The sequence below is a fragment of the Lepidochelys kempii genome, chromosome 13 (assembly GCF_965140265.1).
Source record: "Lepidochelys kempii isolate rLepKem1 chromosome 13, rLepKem1.hap2, whole genome shotgun sequence".
NCBI classification, from domain to species: Eukaryota; Metazoa; Chordata; order Testudines; family Cheloniidae; genus Lepidochelys; species Lepidochelys kempii.
Window position 1 is genome coordinate 8,370,387 of NC_133268.1, and position 20,867 is coordinate 8,391,253.

The 20,867-nt window shown below is 41.1% G+C and overlaps 1 protein-coding gene and 2 long non-coding RNA genes across 8 annotated transcripts in view; 2 read left to right on the forward strand and 1 right to left on the reverse strand.

Moving 5' to 3' along the window:
* Positions 1-5,605: 5,605 nt before the first annotated feature.
* Positions 5,606-20,244, reverse strand: MTG2 (mitochondrial ribosome associated GTPase 2). 6 transcript variants are annotated; one of them, XM_073309166.1, is made up of 7 exons: positions 20,153-20,244; positions 18,653-18,865; positions 15,327-15,474; positions 10,483-10,598; positions 8,873-9,091; positions 6,882-7,020; positions 5,606-6,496 (listed from the first exon to the last, which is right to left on the reverse strand). In XM_073309166.1, exons 2-7 carry the CDS (start codon positions 18,857-18,859, stop codon positions 6,102-6,104), a joined length of 1,224 nt encoding a protein of 407 aa, XP_073165267.1. In that variant the 5' UTR covers positions 18,860-18,865; positions 20,153-20,244; the 3' UTR covers positions 5,606-6,101. The 6 variants fall into 6 exon arrangements, with proteins under 6 accessions (XP_073165267.1, XP_073165272.1, XP_073165269.1 ...); XM_073309171.1 differs by having other exon boundaries at positions 20,169-20,223; XM_073309168.1 differs by lacking the exon at positions 20,153-20,244 and adding an exon at positions 19,277-19,361.
* On the forward strand, positions 7,394-9,575 carry LOC140896960 (uncharacterized). The gene is made up of 2 exons (XR_012154652.1): positions 7,394-7,515; positions 8,634-9,575. It is a non-coding gene; the product is annotated as an uncharacterized lncRNA (long non-coding RNA).
* LOC140896958 (uncharacterized) overlaps positions 20,100-20,867 on the forward strand; it is a 32,784-nt gene continuing 32,016 nt past the window's right edge. Inside the window, exon 1 of the long non-coding RNA XR_012154651.1 lies at positions 20,100-20,305. This is a non-coding gene — a long non-coding RNA (uncharacterized lncRNA). The remainder of the gene's footprint in view (positions 20,306-20,867) is intronic.

Consider the following 20,867-nt stretch of genomic DNA (forward strand, 5'->3'; position numbering starts at 1 on the left):
CACCGTTCACCCCTATCCCAGACACCTGCCCCTTTTGCGGCAGGAGGGAAACCCTGGCACACATTTACTTTGAGTGCACCAGGCTGCAGCCCCTATTCTGGCTCCTCTTAGACATCTTGTTAAGATTTTGGTTGCACTTTTCCCCCTCAGCTTTTTATTTATGCACTCCCTATCCATGGCCCCAAAAAGTCACAGGACCTCTTGGTCAGCCTCCTCCTGGCCCTGGCTAAAATGGCCATCTATAAAACCAAGGTGAGGAGGTTGGCCAATGGAGTCTCCTATGACTGTAGGGCCTATTTCCAATCCTCCATCTGTTCGCGTATCCGGGCAGAGTTCCTCTGGGCAGCATCCACTGACTCCCTTGATGCCTTCTAGCAGTGGACGCTGTCCAGGGTTCTCTGCTCTGTGTCCCCGTCTGGTTCCCTTTGTTTGACACTTTGACTGCACTCCTGTCAGTCATGAATGAATGTTATTTCATTAGTTGTCCCCTGGAATTACTTGTTTCCAGGTCCTGTGAATCCCCTTCTTAGACTGAGGGGGGGGGGGGGGGGATCTTTTAGCAGTGGGCGGGCAGAAGCCATCTGGCCCGGCCCTGTCACAAGCTCTAGTGAGATGCAGCAAAACTGAAAATATATTTGTAATTTAAATGTAACAAGAAGCTTTACCTTTTTGAAAGGCATCTTATAAAGTTGCATTATTTTACCCACCTATAGTCTCATTAACCTCCACAGAACTGTGTACATGAGTAAGGGCTGCAACATCATGATCTACGTGCATACTGGTACTATAAACCCCTGCCTCTTACCCTCAAAATGATTTACAAACATCAAGCGATAGTTCCTCTTAGTAACCATGGGAGATGAGTGACATCCCCATTTTTTTAAGCTGGGGAAACAGATAAACACCTCTTCCAAAACCACAGGAATCCATATTAGAACCAGGATTACAACTTAAAAAATCCTGACTCCCTGTTTTCATCTTAGTCCAGGCCTCTCTTTACAGCATATCTTCACAAAAGGCCAATTGTCCAAGTTTAGAACAGCTTTTGAGACCATGTCATTTGACTGCTGAAGACAACCCCCCTTGGGTACATGTGCTACACATACAGGGATAATTGTCTCCATTCAGAGTAGTACAGTAGAATTACAAACAGCATTTCATTCAGCAACAGTACAAACAAGTTATTCAAAATACCCATGGAGAAACTAAACAAACCAGCTTTCAAAGCAGGCAAAACAGTAACAAAAACTAAAAAAGTAAATCTGTCTACAGGATTTTATTATTAAAAAGTATAAATCATTGCCAACCTACTGGATACTGTAAAATAGCCCTATTTTCTTGAAATTATCTCGTTGTTTGTAGGATTTCAGCAAACTGCAGCAGTGTTAAATTGCACAGCACTTTAGGAAGCACATTCCCTCAAACAGTACTTAGAGATTCTGCTAGCCCTCATTAGTTTCATACAAAGAGCTAAAAGCTCATGCCAAAACAGTGCTGGCAGATCATCTAGCTGGAAACTACTATTCTGTGACCTAGTTAAAATTAGACAGGGAGAAGCGAAATGTAGTTCCCTTGACTAAATGAGGAACCTAAACCTGAGCAAACAGCAGTAAGGTGGGAGAGAGGACTGCAAAAACTGAATAAAAATATAGCTTGTACTAAAATGATCTTGCATTCATTTCTGTAGTCCTTCTGAAAAATTAAAAAGGAGACTAGCCATTAATACAAGTAAAATTGCAGAATGTTGAAACAAAACATATTTAAAGCTTTTCTAATATCAAATACTGCTTTAGTTAGGACTTCAATTCACATTAAAATGAGGTTCTCTCTCACATGAAATAAGATCTCATCTCTTCCATTCACATTCCTGTGAACTTGCAACAGGGAGACAGAAAGGTGGACTTCAATGGGGAAACAGAGAGATACAGGAGGTCACATAGTAGGAAAAGGGAGCAATGCAAGGACACTATGAAGTGGGACTGGGAGCAGATCCTGCAATATGTGCCGACTTTGCAGGTAGCATATTTCATTTGCAACAGTTCACTTTTTTCTTTTTCCTTCATTCGATCAGTTTTCTCCTATATTTCCACTGGTGAGACTAATTCCCTTTGTTAACCTAGTATTTTCAGCTAAAACATATAGATTACAGAACAGGTACCTTGGACATTGACTCTGCTGGAAGTTAGTTTCCATCACCAGTTCTTATCCAACATTTACCCTATTAAATCCATTATACTTTGTATACCTTGGGGATATTTCTGATTTTCTCAGAGATGGAACAAAGACTTGAAAGTTCTCTAGCCTCCTGCTCACTGTTATACACTGTAAAGCATCACTTGTTCTACAAAGAGTCTAAATAAGTAAATTTTCCTGACTGAATAAACTATTAGTGGCATCAGTATTTTGAATGCTCAGCTAATTTAGGAACCTATTCTGTCACCCTTAATACTGAATAGTACTTCACTCTATGAGGAGTCCCACTGAAATCAACAAAGCTGTTTGTGGAAAAAGGTACTACTCAATACAAGAAAGGATGAGAGAATATGGTCCTTAAAAAAATGTAATGTTTCTAGCTCATTGTTGGAAAATACCAACAGAGCACTTTTTTCCATCAGATGAAGGGAAATGTGCCCTTCTGAAACCCCTCTAAAGCTAATCATATGAACACACAATGAAGAACATCACACTGGCATCTCAGAGTACAATCAATTACCTGTTATAGACAAAAACTAATTTAGTCAATATTATGCCTTGTTAAACTACTTAGCAACCTTCTAGCACAGAGAGGTTTCAGAGAAAGAATTTCTCAAAGGTGTGATTGCTTGTTATGCTCTGATTGCATATTACTATGCAGAATATTCACAAGGACTGGTGTTATTTGAGCTACGGAAAAAAGCCTTGATGCACACAGGCCTTTAAGGTATGTCTCCACTGCAATGTAAGCCCAGGGTTTGAACTCAAGCTCAAGCCTAATCCTCCCCATCTACACACAAATTGTGCTAACACAGAGCTCAGATCTAGAGTCCCAGGACTGCACGGTGGTGAAGGGTCCGATTCAGAGTCAAGCGGAACCCAGGGTTCAAGTCCTACTGCTTTGCAACGTAGGGACAACCCCACTGGACTTGCGCTCTGGGAATCCACTAAAAGCTTACCACAATCCTACAGACAACTTCTTTGTCCTCTGGACAGTCAAGTTTGCTGGACAGTCAGTTTTCCCACACTGCAGCACAAAGAGCTTGAGTGGCCACATTTTGGGAGGGCACTAGAAAGTCCGGGACACGGGTGGTAGGACTTGGGCCGGCATAATGCAATGTAAATGCTGAAGCCCCAGGTTGGAACCCAGGGTTCAATAATTGCTAACTTGAGGTTACAAATGAGTGTAGATGTTCAAGCCCTAGGTTAACAAACCCAGAATTTGCTAACTCCAGTTCTACTACTAACCCATGGCTTACATTGTAGCATAGACATACCTTAACAGGGACCTCATCAACTTAAAAGCTAGTCAATTAAAAACCCATCCAGAGGTAAAAGTATACACTTTCCACCCCTCTCAACTTTGGTGGTCTGACAATATTTTCCTGTGTTTCTCTTGCGTTGCTGTGTGGAAAAAAACCACACAAACAAAAGAGACCGTGAAACTATATACCAAGTACTGTCAAGTACACACAACAAATGGAAAATAAAAAAAGGAAAATAATGTCTCTAATCTTTTTCAGTTACAGAAATATTAGATGTTATTGATAATAAATACATTTCAGAGAAATTAGATTCTAAGGTGAACCATGTCCCTTCAAAGTGAGTACTACATTTAAACTTGATTCCACTTAAACTAGTTTCTAACACAGCTTGCCTGGCCAACATGGACTAGGCCAATCTGTAAAAATAGTATTTTGAAGCCATGTTTCAACCAGGATCATGATTAAACCAAGTTCAGAAGTGTTCCCAAATTCTGTTTAAAGGCTAGGGCAGAGCAGAACTTCAGGACCCATCTATTCTACAAGTGTAATCATAGCAGGAGGTTCATAGTACAACATGGCTGCCCTTCAATAGGCCAGTCAAAGCTTGAGTCTGGTTTGCCTGTAGAGCAAATCCTGGTACGATTGAAGTCAATGGGAGTTTTGCTATTGAGCTGAATGGGACCTGTAAATCTGTCTGTTTGCTTTGTCAGAAACAACTGGGGAGGTACATATACATGTAGCTTCTATACTTGACTTTTAATATCTCTAACTGGGGCAAGATGAAAAGGATTGAACGGTACCTTTTTCACCGAGAGACCAAGACAGTACTCTAATATATGGGATGAAGTTGGCAGGCTAAACAATTACTCAAACCACCAACGACCGCCACTACCCCACACTACTGTCTGCTAATGGCAGAATCCATTGAGTGTTCCATTACATGAGATCACCTCTTTTCTTAAAAGGAGGGTGTAAAAAGCTAATAGAGCAGGGATACAATTAACCCACTTTTTTTCCCCAAATTTCTTAGGCCTTAAATGACAACTGTGGTTCACAAGATATATCGCGCTTTAAAGCCCCTAAAAAGAGTTTGCGGAGCAGATGAAGCACTGCTAAGTGGTATGGATTTGTATGATACAATGGCAACAGAAAGGGAGGCATGGAAGTATGGAAGTTCCTGTTTTGATATGAGGCCGTTTAGAATGCTGATCAGCCAAAATCAGAATACTTAGTTTGCACAGCAGCAGTGATAAGGGGCTTTAAAATGACAGATTTGGACTTGACAGTGTCTAAAGCAACGTTTCTCAAATGCGGCACCATGGCCATATGCAGCCACAAGTGACTTTTCTTGCAGCCACAACCTCCTGGGCAGTGATTTGGGGGGGTGGGAGGGAAGGAAGAGGAGGTCAGCAAAGCCGCAGCCCCCTCCCCCACGGCCGCCAGCAATGGTTGGGCCTTGCCCACCTCTGGAGACACAAATGCTGGAAGAACAGATAGCCAGTGAGTTCCCCACCTTCCCAAGGCTGGTGGCGTCAGGCTCCAGCCCTGGGATGGCGGGTGGCAGGTTCCAGCCATAGGCTTTAGGCTTCATATCCCAGACATACGATGGTGGGCTCTGCCCCTAAGGTCAGCCCCCGCACATGACACCAGGCCCTCACTGCCTCCCCCAGTGCTCCTGTCCCCTGCTGCCTCCATATCCACCTCCCCATCCAGGGCTTAATTTATCCCCAGGCTTGCCAGGGCTGAATAAGTCTGCTGTGAAAAGTGATATTTGTATGTTTCTTAATATCACTTTTCAGAGGAGACTTGGTAACTAGGAAGTCTAAAAAAAAGCAAAAGATTTAACAAGAAAAAAAATTAGAATGTGCAAAGCAACGTATTCATGTTTCTAGTCTGTTTCAGTTTAGTAAAGAAGAGAGACAACTGTACATTAGTTTTATTATTGAGTCTGCAAAAAAAAATCCTGCATAAATAAATTAGAATGATATGGAAATGTGTATGTGCATATTTATTTGTTTTTCCTAAAGTTAATTAAGTATTTTACGAAAAATGTCTAGTATAACCTACTGTAAACCAGAACTTGTATGCAAGTTTCCTTAGATTACAGGCCAATTTGTTATGCACATCACCACTACAAGTCTCACAAGCTTTTTCCAACAAAATTTAATGGCTGCAAAAATAGGAGATGCTTATAGTTCGATTTGTTTCGTGCAGTAATCGAGAACAAATTTACAGTGTGTTGTGTCCTGTGCCCCATGTTTCTCCTACACATACATCATAATAACATAACAGCAGCTGTACTGGGTCAGACCAAAGGTCCATCTAGCCCAGAATCTTGTCTTCCGATAGTGGCCAATGCCAGGTGCCCCAGATGGAATGAACAGAACAAGTAATCAAGTGATCCATCCCTGTCTCCCAGTCCCAGTTTCTGGCAAACACAGGCTAGGAACACCAACCCTACCCATTTTGGCTAATAGTCATTGATGGACCAATCCTCCATGAATTTATCTAGTTCTTTTTGAACCTTGTTATAGTCTTGGCCTTCACAACATCCTCTGGCAAAGAATTCTACAGGTTGAACATCCTGCAATAAATGTTGTTTTCCTCCTCCATTCAGCTTAGGGTTCATGGGAGCTCTGGTTCCTACCATTTGACTGGATTTTGTCTACGTGATTGTTCAGTATTTACATAGGCATCATACAAATCTCTTAGGTGCAACAATAATTCCTCCAGATTATCTCCTGTCAATGCAGATAGTGGGATGACGCTCTGCTCCACTCGCTCCTTAAGTAGTAGTAAGTTAGCCTTTGACTGAGGAAGATCAATCTTATTTCCAATGACAGCATGAGGTCTCTTTGACAAGCCTTCTTCATACTGCTCCAGTTCATATTTTAAGTCTTGGAGCTGAATCCATGGATCAGACACAGACAGATCCACCACAAATAAGAGAAAGCGGCAGTGTTCTATGTGCCTCAGAAAGGCCAATCCAAGGCCCCTGTTTAGATGAGCTCCTCTTATTATACCAGGAACATCAGCAACTATAAATGAGAGAGAACTGAATGTGAACATTTTTAATATAAGGGGTTCTATTTGTCTGTCTGTCGGTCTAGGTACTTATGTAGCTCCCTTTCAATGTAGTCTCTAAGAAGGCATTGTATGAGTTTGTCTGTCTCCTGCAGCCCTAAAAAAATCAAGTTATTTCACCAGAGAAGTCTGAGGTCAAGAGTACATACATGAAAAACAATACTAGGTTTAAAACCTATTTCATGTTTACATCAGGTTTGTAGTTCCCTAGAACTAGTAAGCTCCTAAAGAGTCATTTTTACAGTTTTTACTGTCTCAAGCAGGGACATAAAGGGAGACAATCAGATGTCACAACTAAAAGTAGTAATTATTATATAAACAAAATCTCATAACACATACCTGCCACTTGTTCATAGTCTTGGTAGTGAACAATGCCTACATGTGGATTTAAGGTTGTGAATGGGTAGGGAGCCACTGCAGGCTTTGCATTGGAGATTGCTCGCAAAAGTGATGATTTCCCAGCATTGGGGAATCCTACCTGGAACACAAATATTTAACCAGGCCACAATTCCAGATTAACCAAAATAAAGAGTGTTTACATTTGCAAATATACATCAATGGTTCTTTAGTAGTTGTCATAACTCAGAGCTGTACAGCCGTTTGTACCAAACGAATCAGTTTTGCATGCTCATGTCTAAAGATATCTGGGTGCACTTTTTTCTCTATTTTTAATTTTTCATTATATCATTAACATATATGAGCTTTCCATACAAGCCTGAACAAGTCTTACTCATAATCTGTATTTATTACTTTAAAAAACCCATCTCTGGTTGGTCAACCACTTGTCAGCTATGTATTTATTTTCAAATTCCAAAAAAATGGCGACTATACATTATAAAAATCTACTTGATTCTGACAAAAGGCTTGTCATTTTTTCCATGGACAGGATTTTCATGCCATGAATGGTGGCGGATCTATCATACATCTGACTACTAGGAGTAACCATCACCAATCATCTCATTTGGACTGTAAGGTAACAGAACCACAATATGCTCTGTGGGTAACCTAACATTTTTTTCTTTTTATTCTTCTATTGCAGTCTCTCTCGGAGGCTAGTTCCCCCTGACTCCTAAAGCCTACATCTTGAAACACTTTCCTAGGAAGTCTACGCTTTCTGGGAGGAATGGCCTTAGAACAGTTATAGGCTATCCTGTCTGATACAGACAAGTGTGTGTGCAGTGTCAACAGCACTCACAAGAAACTGAATCAGATTTTCCAGCCTGCTTCGGATAATCATTCTGAACAACTGCCATAATAAGTATGGTAGAGATCTGGAAACTCATGATTTCACAGTGTCAATTTTAAGCCCCGATAACGCTCCCATTAAAGTCAGTGGCAAAATTCCCATTGGCTTCTATGGGCATAGGCTAGGACTCAAAATGCTGGATTTAGTGCTGCCAATTTAAGACCCAGAGTAGACTGCACAAGCTAAAATACGGCTAAGTTTATTGAACCAGCCATGCTAGTTCATTTCTTTTTCTTTACAAAGCTCTTATGGGCCAGACAAATGTTGTAAGATTCATGCCCTTTACATACTGTTGTAAAATAAGGGTTTGTTCAACAGCTCCACCAGAGAGATCAAAAAATTGCACGGATTTAAAAATGAAATCAGATTAAACAATAAATTGACTTAGCATTAGCATACCATTCAAACTTAAATGCTAAGACAAAATTTACATATCTGAAACCTATACAAAAAGCTAACAAAGTTAAACATTTAATACCCATAACAATGCAAAGTAAAGACAGACTGAAGGATGATTATGTTTTTATTAAAAAGGGGTGTTATTTAAGAGCCATAAGTGTTCCTTGATGGCTTCTAGGTGTAACATGCTGTCTCAGTGCATGCCATCATGTCTCCCAGAAACAGCTTGTCCAATTACTTTAAAAGCAGCATCCAAAAGTTCTCCTTCAGTGGCAGAAGCCCCTAAGTGCCAAAGATTGGGGGTTTGATCCCTGATAACTTTGCTGCCTGCATACATTCAAGCCCTCTGTTATGTCAAGACGTATTCTAAAGAGACATTTATGGGACAAAATGTTTTATTATTGCAATTATTACTGAAGCCCGTACCTTGTTTCCTGTTGATTTAGCATGAAGCCTTTTACCAAAGACATATGGCATCAAGTTATATATAAAGTGGTAGCAAAAAAAGTGACAGAAGGGCTACTCAGGATACTCCTCTACTAAGTAATCATTGTCATTCATCTCCCACACAAACTTGCTGCGAAAACAACAAAATATAACAAAGCAACATTCTTTCGTCAGCTAGCCAAGTGACATCCTGAAAGCGTATGCCAAAGGTTAATAAAACAAAAGAGGCAATACTCACCAGCCCTGCATGTGCCATAGTCTTGAGCTCCAGATGGAGGACTCTTTCCTGACCTGATTCTCCTAGAGTGGCTGTCATTGGTGCTCGATTCTCATTGGACAGAAAGAACCGGTTACCCTTCCCTCCAGATCCTCCATAAGCAGCAACATATTCTTCGCCATGCTGAGCAAGATCAGCCACAGTTTTGCAATCCTCCTTAACTACAGTGCCCACAGGAACCTTGAAAAGAGAGAAAGTCCTAAACAAAAACAAACTATGAAAGTTCAAATACTTAACAGTACTGTTCAGCAGTTCCCGACGGCTGGCAATGTTTTCAGGGTCTAGCCAACACCACAACCCTCCATCTCCCAGCTGGGTGAAAGTGTGAAAAGAGTCATTACGACCCAGATCTAGCAGGAGAGGCCAAATAAGCACTCTCACTCTCGACCCAAACAGCAGTGTCGGACATTAAGAACTTTAATGGTACCATACTATTTTTTTTTGTGCTTTTTTGTGTTCCCAGTCCCAGGTTTCACAAACTGATGGTGAACCAATTCAGGATACCAACAGGGGGGCATAAGGAGATTATGGATCATACTGGGTAGCTAAAAAGCAAAGTAAGAATGATTTATATTTTAAAACGAATTAAAAAATAAGGAAGTAGCACAGACATAAGCAGACAGGGAATTTGTTTGTTTGTTTGTTAATAAAAAAACTGAACCAACGTGATGCATTACTATTACCACCTTGCTCGGGTATGCATGTAGAGGTGTATGTGTGTGATCTGTCTGGTTCTTGTCTTCCTCTCTACTTGAGAAGTGCTTACCTGACTTTGGGCATTTCCACAAATTTATCAATACATAAAGACACACCCCAACAGCTGACACAATTCCAAAACAGACTCTGAAGATTGACTTTATGGATAACACTAAACACAGGTATAAAGCTTAGGGCTGTATCTACAGTAGGCAAAAAAATGGTACTTTTTAGTGCGTGTTAGCTAGTGTATTAAAGTCTTAGTGGAGACAAGGCAAGTTGTAGATGTAAATATATTAGTTGGTCAACGTAAACCCTAGCTAACCTGTTAAAAATACATCTTTCTTTCTAATGAAGACAAGGCTTAGAAGCGAGGGAAGCCTCCCTTCATTTGTGCTAATAAACCATACAATAAAGTGTGAAACCTGTTTTCACGTGGGATCTGCAGACAAACGGAAAGAACAAACAACAATGCTAGAAAATATAGTCATGAGCTTGGTAAGCACAGTAGTGATCGGCATCAAAATGGACATGTCCCAGGTAGCAGAACTAGCCTGGGAAAAATACTGCTCTAATTTAACAAGTTGTGTGTTTGACTGCACTGCCTATTTGAATTCTAGAAGCAAAGGCTGGTCACTATTTGTTTTAGCCAGATGCAGCATGCTCTTTCAAAGAGGTTCTGGTATGAACAATGAGAACAAAGCGGTTTGGTCATGCCTGTGTGTGAACTAGCCCAGATGCTATGAACACTCACTTTGACTAGTCCCACTAGGACTACTCACATGCATAAAGTTACTCACACAGGTAAGCTTTTGCAGGACTGAGGCCTGAATTCTCATATAAAACTTTCAAAGTAGTCAGCAATAGTATCTTACTTTAATATACGTGTATCCACCATTGGCTCCATAACAGTTTTTGCTTCTCCCTCTTTCTCCATGAAAGCCTCGATACAATGGGAGGACTGAAGCCAGTGATTTGATTTGCTGGTCAGCTATAAAGCAAAACACACTTTAAAAACATTCTTGTGTTAAAAGAAATACAGTAGAATCATCTTTTGACCCCTTTATCTTTTGCAGTATACCACAGACAGAAGCATTCCATAAGCTAGTGAGAGTCCAGGGGAGGTATATGATGTCAATTCTCTTAAAGTAAAACTCCACCGTTTTATTTATATGCTTAAGTTTATAAAGTATAGAAACAACGGAAGTAACCCCACTACAAAACAAATTTATTAACCAATAAAGAACATCTATGATTTCACAGTAATCAATCCATTGCTATTTACTGGGTTAGCAATATGAGTACTAATAAAAAGACAAGTCCTTCTGACAAGTCACTGTGTTTTTAAATGTTTCACAAAGAGTCTGGACTTCTTTTTTTTTTAAATCACGCCACACAAGCTGTGATCTTATCAAACTGTGTCTTATTCTGTTTGTACAGTACCCATTATAATGGAGTCTCTGTGTGCCACTGTACTACAACTAATAATAATCTCACAAGCTATCCTAGATCAGACTTGCTCTGTAGATGACAGTGAAACTTCCAAGAAACATCCAAACCACTCTCCAAAGTAGTGCTGACACTATATAGGTGCTAACTATTATTATCCGGTAGAGGTGACTCCCTTCTTAATCAGTAGTGATGAATCAGTAACTCAATATGATACTACTGTAGAATGTGTAATTAGAATTGTTGCCTTTTGGAGCAGTACTCAAATCAGATCATGATCACTTGCGGTCATTAGAAAGTACAGTATTTATGTTGGCCAAATTCCAATTTGCAAAATTACATTCTCTCTCATTGTAGTCTTCCTACAGCCCAGCCTCAATGGGATTTGGCATTCCTCACTGCCTGTTTTATGTTGTTGTGTAGTGTTGATGAGTTCTTAAAAAAAAGTTGTATTTCACAACAGAAGCGGAGGCATGTCTGTGATGGATGAAGTTACTGTTGTCAATGTAGTATGTAAAACTCTGAGATGCTTTGGAATGCAAGATCCCATATAAGTGTAAGGATGAAAGGAACTATTGTAATGTGACTAAACACTAAAAAAGTTTTATTTTAAAATTGCTAAAAAATATTTTTGAGAAGCTTAAATATCAGACTTTTAAAAAATGATTCTTTACAAGCACAAGGAAGGGAACCTCAAAGACTTAATATTTGATTTATTCTACATCCTTCCAGTTCCAACGTTGGTGCACATGGTGGAAACTAGTTTCTTCCATTTCCCTCCGTCATTTGTTGCTGCTTCCTTCTGCTTTATGGTGCTGACATCAATTGTTCTGCCCTCCCTGCTAAGGATTCTTCTTAAGGTGTCTCTTGGGCACTCATTTCCTCAACTCAGTTGGTATCCACATGACAGCTTCATGGTAGAGTCTGTGCTGGCATCCGGAGTACATGCCCCAAAAATATCCAAACACTTCCTTCTGATACTGGTGGGAACGAGCAGCTGGTTATGGATTTCTCAGCTCTCTTTGCTGGGGATGAAGTCTTTCCAACCAATGCCCAGAATCTTTCATAAGCATTTATTTTTAAAGGTGTCTAATTTTCCATTTAATGTTTGATAGAAAATGTAAGATCTTCAGCTTTTGGAGCCATGTTAGCACTGAGATTTCATTTTAATTGAAAATTCTCAGTTTTCTTCTGGTGTTCTAGAGCTTAGATTTCTATACATTGTTGAGGTTAGTAAATGCTGTGGAGGCCTTTCCTGTCCTTGAGGTCACTTCCTTCTTGTGAACTCTACTGGACAATATGATGCTGCCTAGATAGGTGAACTATTCTACTTTCTTGATGGTTTTTGCCTTCTAATGTGATGTTACTATTTGATTCTGGGTTTCAATGAAGTTTTAGTAGAACTAATTTTGAACCCTGGTGGCCTGCTATTTTTGCCAGGTTGTCTATCTTTGTAACTTTTCACGCGTTTCGCTCAGTAGCGAAATATCATCAGCAAAGTCTAAGTCTTCTAGACATTGCCATCTACCCATGCTATATCAGTGTTTGTGTTGCTAATACACTTCTTCTTTATCCAGTCTACGGCTATGCCAAACAAGAGAGGTGATAAAATGCAGCCCTGTTTCATGCCATGATGAACGAGACTGTTGTCTGACTGTTCAACCTTACAGAGCATTTTGCATAGCTATCCATGCTTTGATGATGTTGACAACTTTAGCTGGGATTCCATAGGACTGAGGAATATTCTGCAATATATGTCTCCCCCCCCCGGCTATCAAATGCCTTTTGACAAAAATCCAAAACTGGTAAGGGCAGAGCTTGCCATTCTATTCATTCTTCTAAGATGATTGTTAGTGAGACTATCTGATCTACACAGGATCTCTTGGGCCTTAATCGTGCCTGTTCTTCTAAACTTTGCATCCACTGCTTCTTCATCCTGGACCATGTCACACACACACACCTTCCCCCCCAATAGAGAGTAGTATAACTCCTCTCTAGTTGTTAAAGTCAGTAAGATGACACTTTTTGGGGTATTGTGACAATGATTCCACATTTCTGCTGGTCCCAAGGGATCTCTTTTCCCCAAATTTGATTAAACTATTCTGAACTTAATTCGCAGTTTTAAAAGTGGGCCCAACCAACTCAAAATAAGTTACCTAAAGCCAAGACAAATTCCATATAGAATTGCTGACACAAAACCAGAAAGTTAGAAGTCTCTTCTCCCCTTGAAAGATGCAAGTAACTCCAAACAACAAGGTAAGAGACAAATGAAACTAAAAAACTTATGCTCAAATAAATTGGTTAGTCTCTAAGGTGCCACAAGTACTCCTTTTCTTTTTAAAAAACAGGTATGTCTGATGAGCAGATTTAGTGCTTTTGGAAATAACTTTTAATTTCAGAGCAAAACACAAGAGTCCTATTCTTCCCAAAACATCAAACATTAACCACAGTAAAAAGCCTCTGACAAAACCTCCAGTCTTTGTTCTCCATTTCTGTTATGAAAACTCAGTGGATAAAGATTGACTATTTCTTTTTAAACTAAAAAGTTGGATTTTTTATTTAATTCGTTTTAAAAAAAATAAACCTATTTTAAAATTATGACAACCGATATTAAGGGCTAATCTTATACTCTATTAAAATAATTTTAATTAAATAAAAAAATATTCAAGCCGTTTGTTTGCTACCAAAGTTTTGAAGAAAGTCAAACCACTGGACTTGTAAGAGTTACTGGCTAAGTACTCGAAATCAGAGTTTGTTGAAGTGCTAACCCAGGTTTTGACAGCAGCAGCCTCTTCCACAGATATAAAGAGAATATTTTCTTCCTTGTTATTTATTTAGCTAGTTAAATTCAATGACTATTTCATTCAAAGTTAAGATACTGATTGGAAATTAAGCAGGAAGGTTTGTTGTCCTCTTTCAATCTATGGATAAAAACGAGGTGAGAGAAGATACAATCTACTACTTCTAAAATCTTGAAAGACATGGTGACCAAAAACAACTAGTTCAATTCACTAATTCCAGATACTTCCTTTTTTAAATAAATCCCTTAGTTTTGAATGCAAAACCTGTTTTGATTAACTTACTTTTTTCCTTATGTATCCAGCACATTTCAGGTAGTTTTATTTAACTAATCAAAAACAAATGTTCAAATACTATTTTTGCGCATTTTTAAATGAATTCTAATTTCCATCCAAATGCAACTTGACACAAATCATGAATAAAAAAGGAATCACTTAGTAAATAAGAAATGTCATTTTCCATTTTTTATCATAAAAAGTGTGAAAAATGAATCTTAATAAATGTATGTTAAACTACATAATGGCTTAAATAAATGTGTATAGATATAGTATATCCTGATGGTTAGCAAAAAGAAGTACCAAATTTAGTGTCAAGGCTATATTTAGTTACAAATCAATATGTTTAATGTTTACCAGCCAATGAGAATCAACCTTTCTTTAGGAAAATAACTACAAAGCACAAATGCAAAACAAGTTTAAAATCACTGATTTAAAACAATCTAGGAAAATTCTCTGCTTTGCGCGTTCCACAGATATTAAGCCAATTAGTAGTTTCAAGTCTGTTTTAAAGGTCATACACTATATCCATTTTTAAGTGTGTATTTTATTCTTCTTGGATTCTGACACCACCCTCATTCATATTGTAGCACCTGAGAGTCTTCCAGAAGTGCATTTAGACACATGACTAGCATCTGTCATATTTGTTCTTTTTTTTCCCCCTCCCAAGAAGTTACCTTAGATTTTTTTAGTATTTATCTAGCTTACATTTTTGTAGCTTTTTATGTTTGCTGTGCCATGCATTTTTATTACTAAAGGCAAGGTCAAAGAAGCGCACCTGGAATGTGTGTGTTTAGTTCTATAAAGAATAAATGTTGGCTTTACTCCCTGCTTCAGGGGCAATCTGCGTCAGTGTGGGAAGATGACAGAATACTTTAGTATTTTCCGAGGCATATGTTATGAGATATTAAAAAGGTATTCGATTTTCAAATCAGTTTGACCTGAAATATTTTCTAGCTAGATTACGTAAGAATATCAGCGTCATTCACATCCCCTTTGCAGTGGCTGTTTGGAAGTACTGCAAAGAACAGATGGAGTGAAGAAAAACATTTCCCTGTCATATATATTTATCAATTCTAGCACTCAAACTCAGTTTGTGGAAAGACATCAAAAATACCTTTAAACAAAGGGACAATATTTACCATGCCATCCCTTAATCTATGGTGTACACGACAAAAAGGATATGCAACTTTTACCTTTCAAAATAACATGGCCCCCATCTCCTCCGTTTCCACCATCAGGACCTCCAAACTCTTTTCTAGGCTCACTGTGAAAAGAGTTAATACCCGGTCCTCCGTGGCCTCCAATCACACACACTCTTCGATGATCTACAAAATATCGGGTCTGCAATGGAGAGATAGTTTCATATGATTTCTCTACAGTTTAGTGAAACATTATCAGACCTCTGTCTCAACAAGCTGAAGGCTTCTACAAAACATAGCTATCTTTAAACGTCAGGAATTTCAATTTCCATTTGAAAATCAAAATCTATAGCATAGCTACAGTTCGGACATCAACCAAAGAAAGCCCATTAACCTAGCAATTATCTTGAAGAACGTACACAGGATCACACATGTTAAGAGACCCTTAAAACAAAAACATCTAACATACATCTTTGAGTTTCCACTGGCAAAAAATTCCAGAGAGAAGATGCTGAAAGATCGTCCTCCCTAATTATGTATATTAGGGAACTATTCTAATGACAATGAACATCTACTGAAAAAAAGAAAAAATGGGCGAGGTAATATCTGAACCAACTTCTGATGATGAAAGAGACAAGCTCTGAAGCTTACACAGAACTCTTCTTCTACTGAAAGAAGCAAGGAAACTCAGTGACCTAGGTAGTTGGCAGTACATGGAAAAATTTAAAAAGGCCAGTCTAAGCATATTTAAAAGTCTGTATGCTCCATGCTGACTAAATTCAGAGAGTTTCCAGCATCTGATCTGAGATCCTGGAATTTGTAAGAACTTTTCCAACAGAGTGGGAAAAACTGAAGGCATTTTGTGCATAGTGTCCAAAAAAAAACAACCATGCAGTGAACTATGGATGATACAAGGAAGATATGTGGGTCTCAGCAGCACTAAGATATAAAAATAGCAAGCTGTAATAATATTGTAAAGATGGAACTGTTCTCTGGCACAAGCTATCATTCACTTCAAACTAATGGAGACTGAACCTCAATATTAGGCATTAGACTTCTGCAATAATAAGAAGCTGAACTCCTTGCTGCTTATCTGAAATATTTGAACCTCAAGCCTACAAACCTGGGCTGGAAAGTTACAGAAGAGACTCTCTAAAGAGAGCCTCTGGGCAGGGACTGCATCTTTCTTACATGATTGCACAGTATCTAGCGCAATCCTGATTTGGAAGCTCTGTGTACTACTGTAATACAAATAGTAGCATCTAGCACTTTTGTTCTACTCATGAGTACAAAATGGAAGGAATGAGGCATTCAAACATTTGAGATAGGAGTAGATTTGGTCCTTATACATGAGCTAAAGTTTGCATGACGGGTGAAGGGGAGGGTTATTTTCTGGTATCAGTTCACTATTCCCTACTCCAATTATGCCATTCTTCATGCAAAGGTCAATCTTCATTTAATAAGACAGAACAATCCGATGTTCCAACACAAAAATTTACGGAAAGGTCCTTCTTGGAAATGGGGCAGAGTGGGGAACACTAAATATTTCCCATAGGCAGTGGTCCAATGGTAAAAGCAGGAGACAGTGTGAAGAGTCCTAGATTCTGGCCCGTTCTCCCACTGATTTACTGCATTACAGTGGGCAAGTCATTTTATCTTCTCTATGCACAATAAAGATAACAATACTTATCCATTGACCTTTGGAAAATTTTCTGGGATCCTCAGGTGAAAAGTGCTATAAAAGTATTGGCATGTACATAGGTATTTTCATGTGTGTCAAGATGTAGAGAAAAATTTACTTACAAATGGTAATACAAAACATGCTAAGGGACTTTACAACCAGGTGGAGAATGGATTTTTTTAAAATATAAAAATAACTTGAGTGGTGAAAAATTCTGTTACTAGTAAAGTGACACCCAAGCACCTGAGAAAAATCCAATTATTGAATAACCAAAATTGCTTTTGCACAATCACTAGTACAGCAAAACCTCAGCATTACGAACACCACATTTATGAACCGATAGATCAACCACATACCTCATTTGGAACTAGAAGTATGCTATCAGGCAGCAGCAGACACAAAAATAAATAAATAAAGCAAACAAATAAAAATAAAGGGAAGTTTAAAAAAAGATTAACAAGGAAACTATTTCTGTGCTTGTTTCATTTAAATTAAGATAATTAAAAGCAGCATTTTTCTTCTGCACAATAAAGTTTCAAAGCTCTATTAAGTCAGTGTTCAGTTGTAAACTTTTGAAAGAACAAACAAAATGTTCTGTTCAGAGTTACGAACAATCTCCATTGTCAAGGTTTTTGTAACGTTGAGGTTCTATCATAAAAATGTGACCGTTGCTAAAAAGCCTCTTTTTTCAAGTGTAGTTAGCACCACCAAACGGCAAAATTGCAAACTGCTGTTTTAAATTAACTAGATTCATTTATTGCTTATTATAAAAAATGAATTCATTTCCCTGCAGCTGAAATATAGAACCAAAAGGAAGCGCCGAAACAAAAAAGAGAAAGCCTATGATTAACCAGCCATTAAATCTAGGCAATTTGTGAGTTGCATAAGTTCTTTAAAAAAAAAACAAAAAAAGCAAAACACTACTTGAACTTTAGAATAGCAACTGTCTAAAAAACAAACATGTTTTGTTCTATGTCATTTTTCCAACCCAAAAGAGAATTATGATCATTAAAACCTCTACAGCAGTGGTTCTCAACCTTTCCAGACTACTGTACCCCTTTCAGGAGTCTGATCTGTCTTGAGTAGCCCCAAGTTTTACCTAATTTAAAAACTACTTGCTTACAAAATCAGACATAAAAATACAAGTGTCAGAGCACACTATTACTGAAAAATTGCTTAGGTTCTCATTTTCACCATATAATTATAAAATAAATCAACTGGAATATAAATACTGGACTTACATTTCAGTGTATAGAATATATAGTATAAACAAGTCATTGTCTGTATGAAATTTTAGTTTGTACTGACTTCACTAGTGCTTTTTATGTAGCCTGTTGTAAAACTAGGCAAATATCTAGATGAGCTGATGTACCCCCTGGAAGACCTCTACATGTACCCCTGATTGAGAACCACTGCTCTACAGAAAAGCAACTCCTATAGTTACTACTACCATTGAAGTAATCATGAATAACGTCACTGTGAACTGAGATTTTTATTACATGAAATACTTATTTACAACTATTTTTTCCCACTATCCAAAATTAATTATATTTCATAAAAATATTTCCTTAGAATGACAATGGTAAGTGGGGAATATACACAAAACACTCATCTCTAGGACTGGTGTGTTCTTTTAGCATACAACAAGTTCTTTGAACAAATCGTAGGTTAGCCTATCTGAATTTTAGTTTAGACTTACCAGCTTCTTTTCTGATATTGCTCTTTTTTGTTTCAGCCGTTGTTTTTTTGCACACTTTGCACAGCTTGTGGAAAGAATCCTCTGCCAGCAATTAACATGCTGCTGCAATAAGCAACTCTGTATATGTGGTGAATATACAGGTCTCCATTGCCGTAAGCCGTCCAACAAAGTCCATGTTCTTGATGACAAGATTTTAGATCCCAGCATATCCACCTAGAAAGTGAAAATTATAGACAAAGGAAAACCACTAACTAAAATTCACCTTTGTGGCTCTAGAAACAAATTTCACATGCAAGTCAAGAGAACAAAAAATCAGTTTACATCATGAAACACATAATGGATTAGAAAGCCAAGGTCCAGGGATTGACCAATATTTCACCAATATGTTCTTACTCAATCGCTGTAATAGCCTTCTGAGAGTAAGACACCAAGCACATATACCTCCCCAAACTGATTTCCCCTCACTAATGCCTGTGCACATGCATTCATTACTGCAAGGCTGTTCAGAAGCATGGACTATATATAATATACAGAACCTCTATTTACTCAGGTTTCAGAGGAACAGCCGTGTTAGTCTGTATTCGCAAAAAGAAAAGGAGGACTTGTGGCACCTTAGAGACTAACCAATTTATTTGAGCATGAGCTTTCGTGAGCTACAGCTCACTCCTTTTCTATTTACTCAGCAGCAGAGAGCCCCTGCGCGCCCCCCCCCCGCCAGCCCCTGCGCGCGCCCCCTCACAGCCAGCCCCTGCGCGCGCCCCCCCCGCGCCGCCTCACAGCCAGCCCCTGCGCGCGCCCCCCCCCCGCGCCGCCTCACAGCCAGCCCCTGCGCGCGCCCCCGCCCGCGCCGCCTCACAGCCAGCCCCTGCGCGCGCCCCCGCCCGCGCCGCCTCACAGCCAGCCCCTGCGCGCGCCCCCGCCCGCGCCGCCTCACAGCCAGCCCCTGCGCGCGCCCCCGCCCGCGCCGCCTCACAGCCAGCCCCTGCGCGCGCCCCCGCCCGCGCCGCCTCACAGCCAGCCCCTGCGCGCGCCCCCCCCCGCGCCGCCTCACAGCCAGCCCCTGCGCGCGCGCCCCCCCCGCGCCGCCTCACAGCCAGCCCCTGCGCGCGCGCCCCCCCCGCGCCGCCTCACAGCCAGCCCCTGCGCGCGCGCCCCCCCCCGCGCCGCCTCACAGCCAGCCCCTGCGCGCGCCCCCGCCCGCGCCGCCTCACAGCCAGCCCCTGCGCGCGCGCCCCCCCCCGCGCCGCCTCACAGCCAGCCCCTGCGCGCGCGCCCCCCCCGCGCCGCCTCACAGCCAGCCCCTGCGCGCGCGCCCCCCCCCCGCGCCGCCTCACAGCCAGCCCCTGCGCGCGCCCCCTTCCCGCGCCGCCTCACAGCCAGCCCCTGCGCGCGCCCCCCCCCCGCGCCGCCTCACAGCCAGCCCCTGCGCGCGCCCCCCCCCCCGCGCCGCGCCGCCTCACAGCCAGGCCCTGCTCCAGCCACTCTTCCCCAAATCCGAACCTTGCATAGCACCCACCAACCGCGAGGAACTTTCCTGTGGCGGACCCGCCCACTCGTACCACGTTCACTTGGACGCAGAGGTCACGACCTCACCCAAATTACGTCCTCGCCCGTCAGATGGGCGCACGCGCAGTTCTGTCCCCTTCCTCTCCGGTAGGTATGAAAAGCGCGGGAAAAGCATTGCGGTCAAATGTGGGCCCAGTTTAGCGGCTCTATTTGGGTTCGAGCCGCGCTATCTCCTCTCCTCCTGGCTTTCAGCCGGCTGAGCGCCCCCTCTCCCGCCAGCGGGGCTACGGGCACGCAGGAGCCTGGGGCTGGGCGAAGAACTAGCTCATGAGATGGCCTCGAGTCACCCAATCCCTGCCTTGCCCACGGAGCTCAAGCTCTGGCCCCGGCCATGGGGATGGGGTGTGGGGGGGACGCAGCGTGTACAGCCCCAGGTGGCTGGGACCCAGACACAAGAAGAGAGAGTCCCTGTTGCTAGAGCAGCTGGCTGGCATGGTCTCTGGGTGGAGATGCCCCTGCGCGCTACAAAATCCCTACTGGTCAGAGGCTGCTCCTGCTTTAGAAACGACCTAGGGCTTTGTCTGGGGGTCCTGAAATCGTCAGTGTTTCCTCATGTGTTCCGTTATCACGGCTCTTGAAATAGAGCCCGGGCCTGGCCTGGCCAAGACAGGCTTAACTTCGCTCCTGGGGTCTGGCGACACAGTAGCTG

What these genes read in the sequence shown, in the direction of transcription:
- MTG2 (XM_073309166.1), bottom strand. Translation starts at nt 18,859, where the DNA reads ATGCTGGGATCTAAAATCTTGTCATCAAGAACATGGACTTTGTTGGAC. An exon ending in CAATATCAGAAAAGAAGCTG is followed by an intron (nt 15,475 to 18,652) that starts GTAAGTCTAAAC and finishes TCTCCATTGCAG; the next exon opens with ACCCGATATTTTGTAGATCA. An exon ending in AGACTATGAACAAGTGGCAG is followed by an intron (nt 6,497 to 6,881) that starts GTATGTGTTATG and finishes TCTCATTTATAG; the next exon opens with TTGCTGATGTTCCTGGTATA.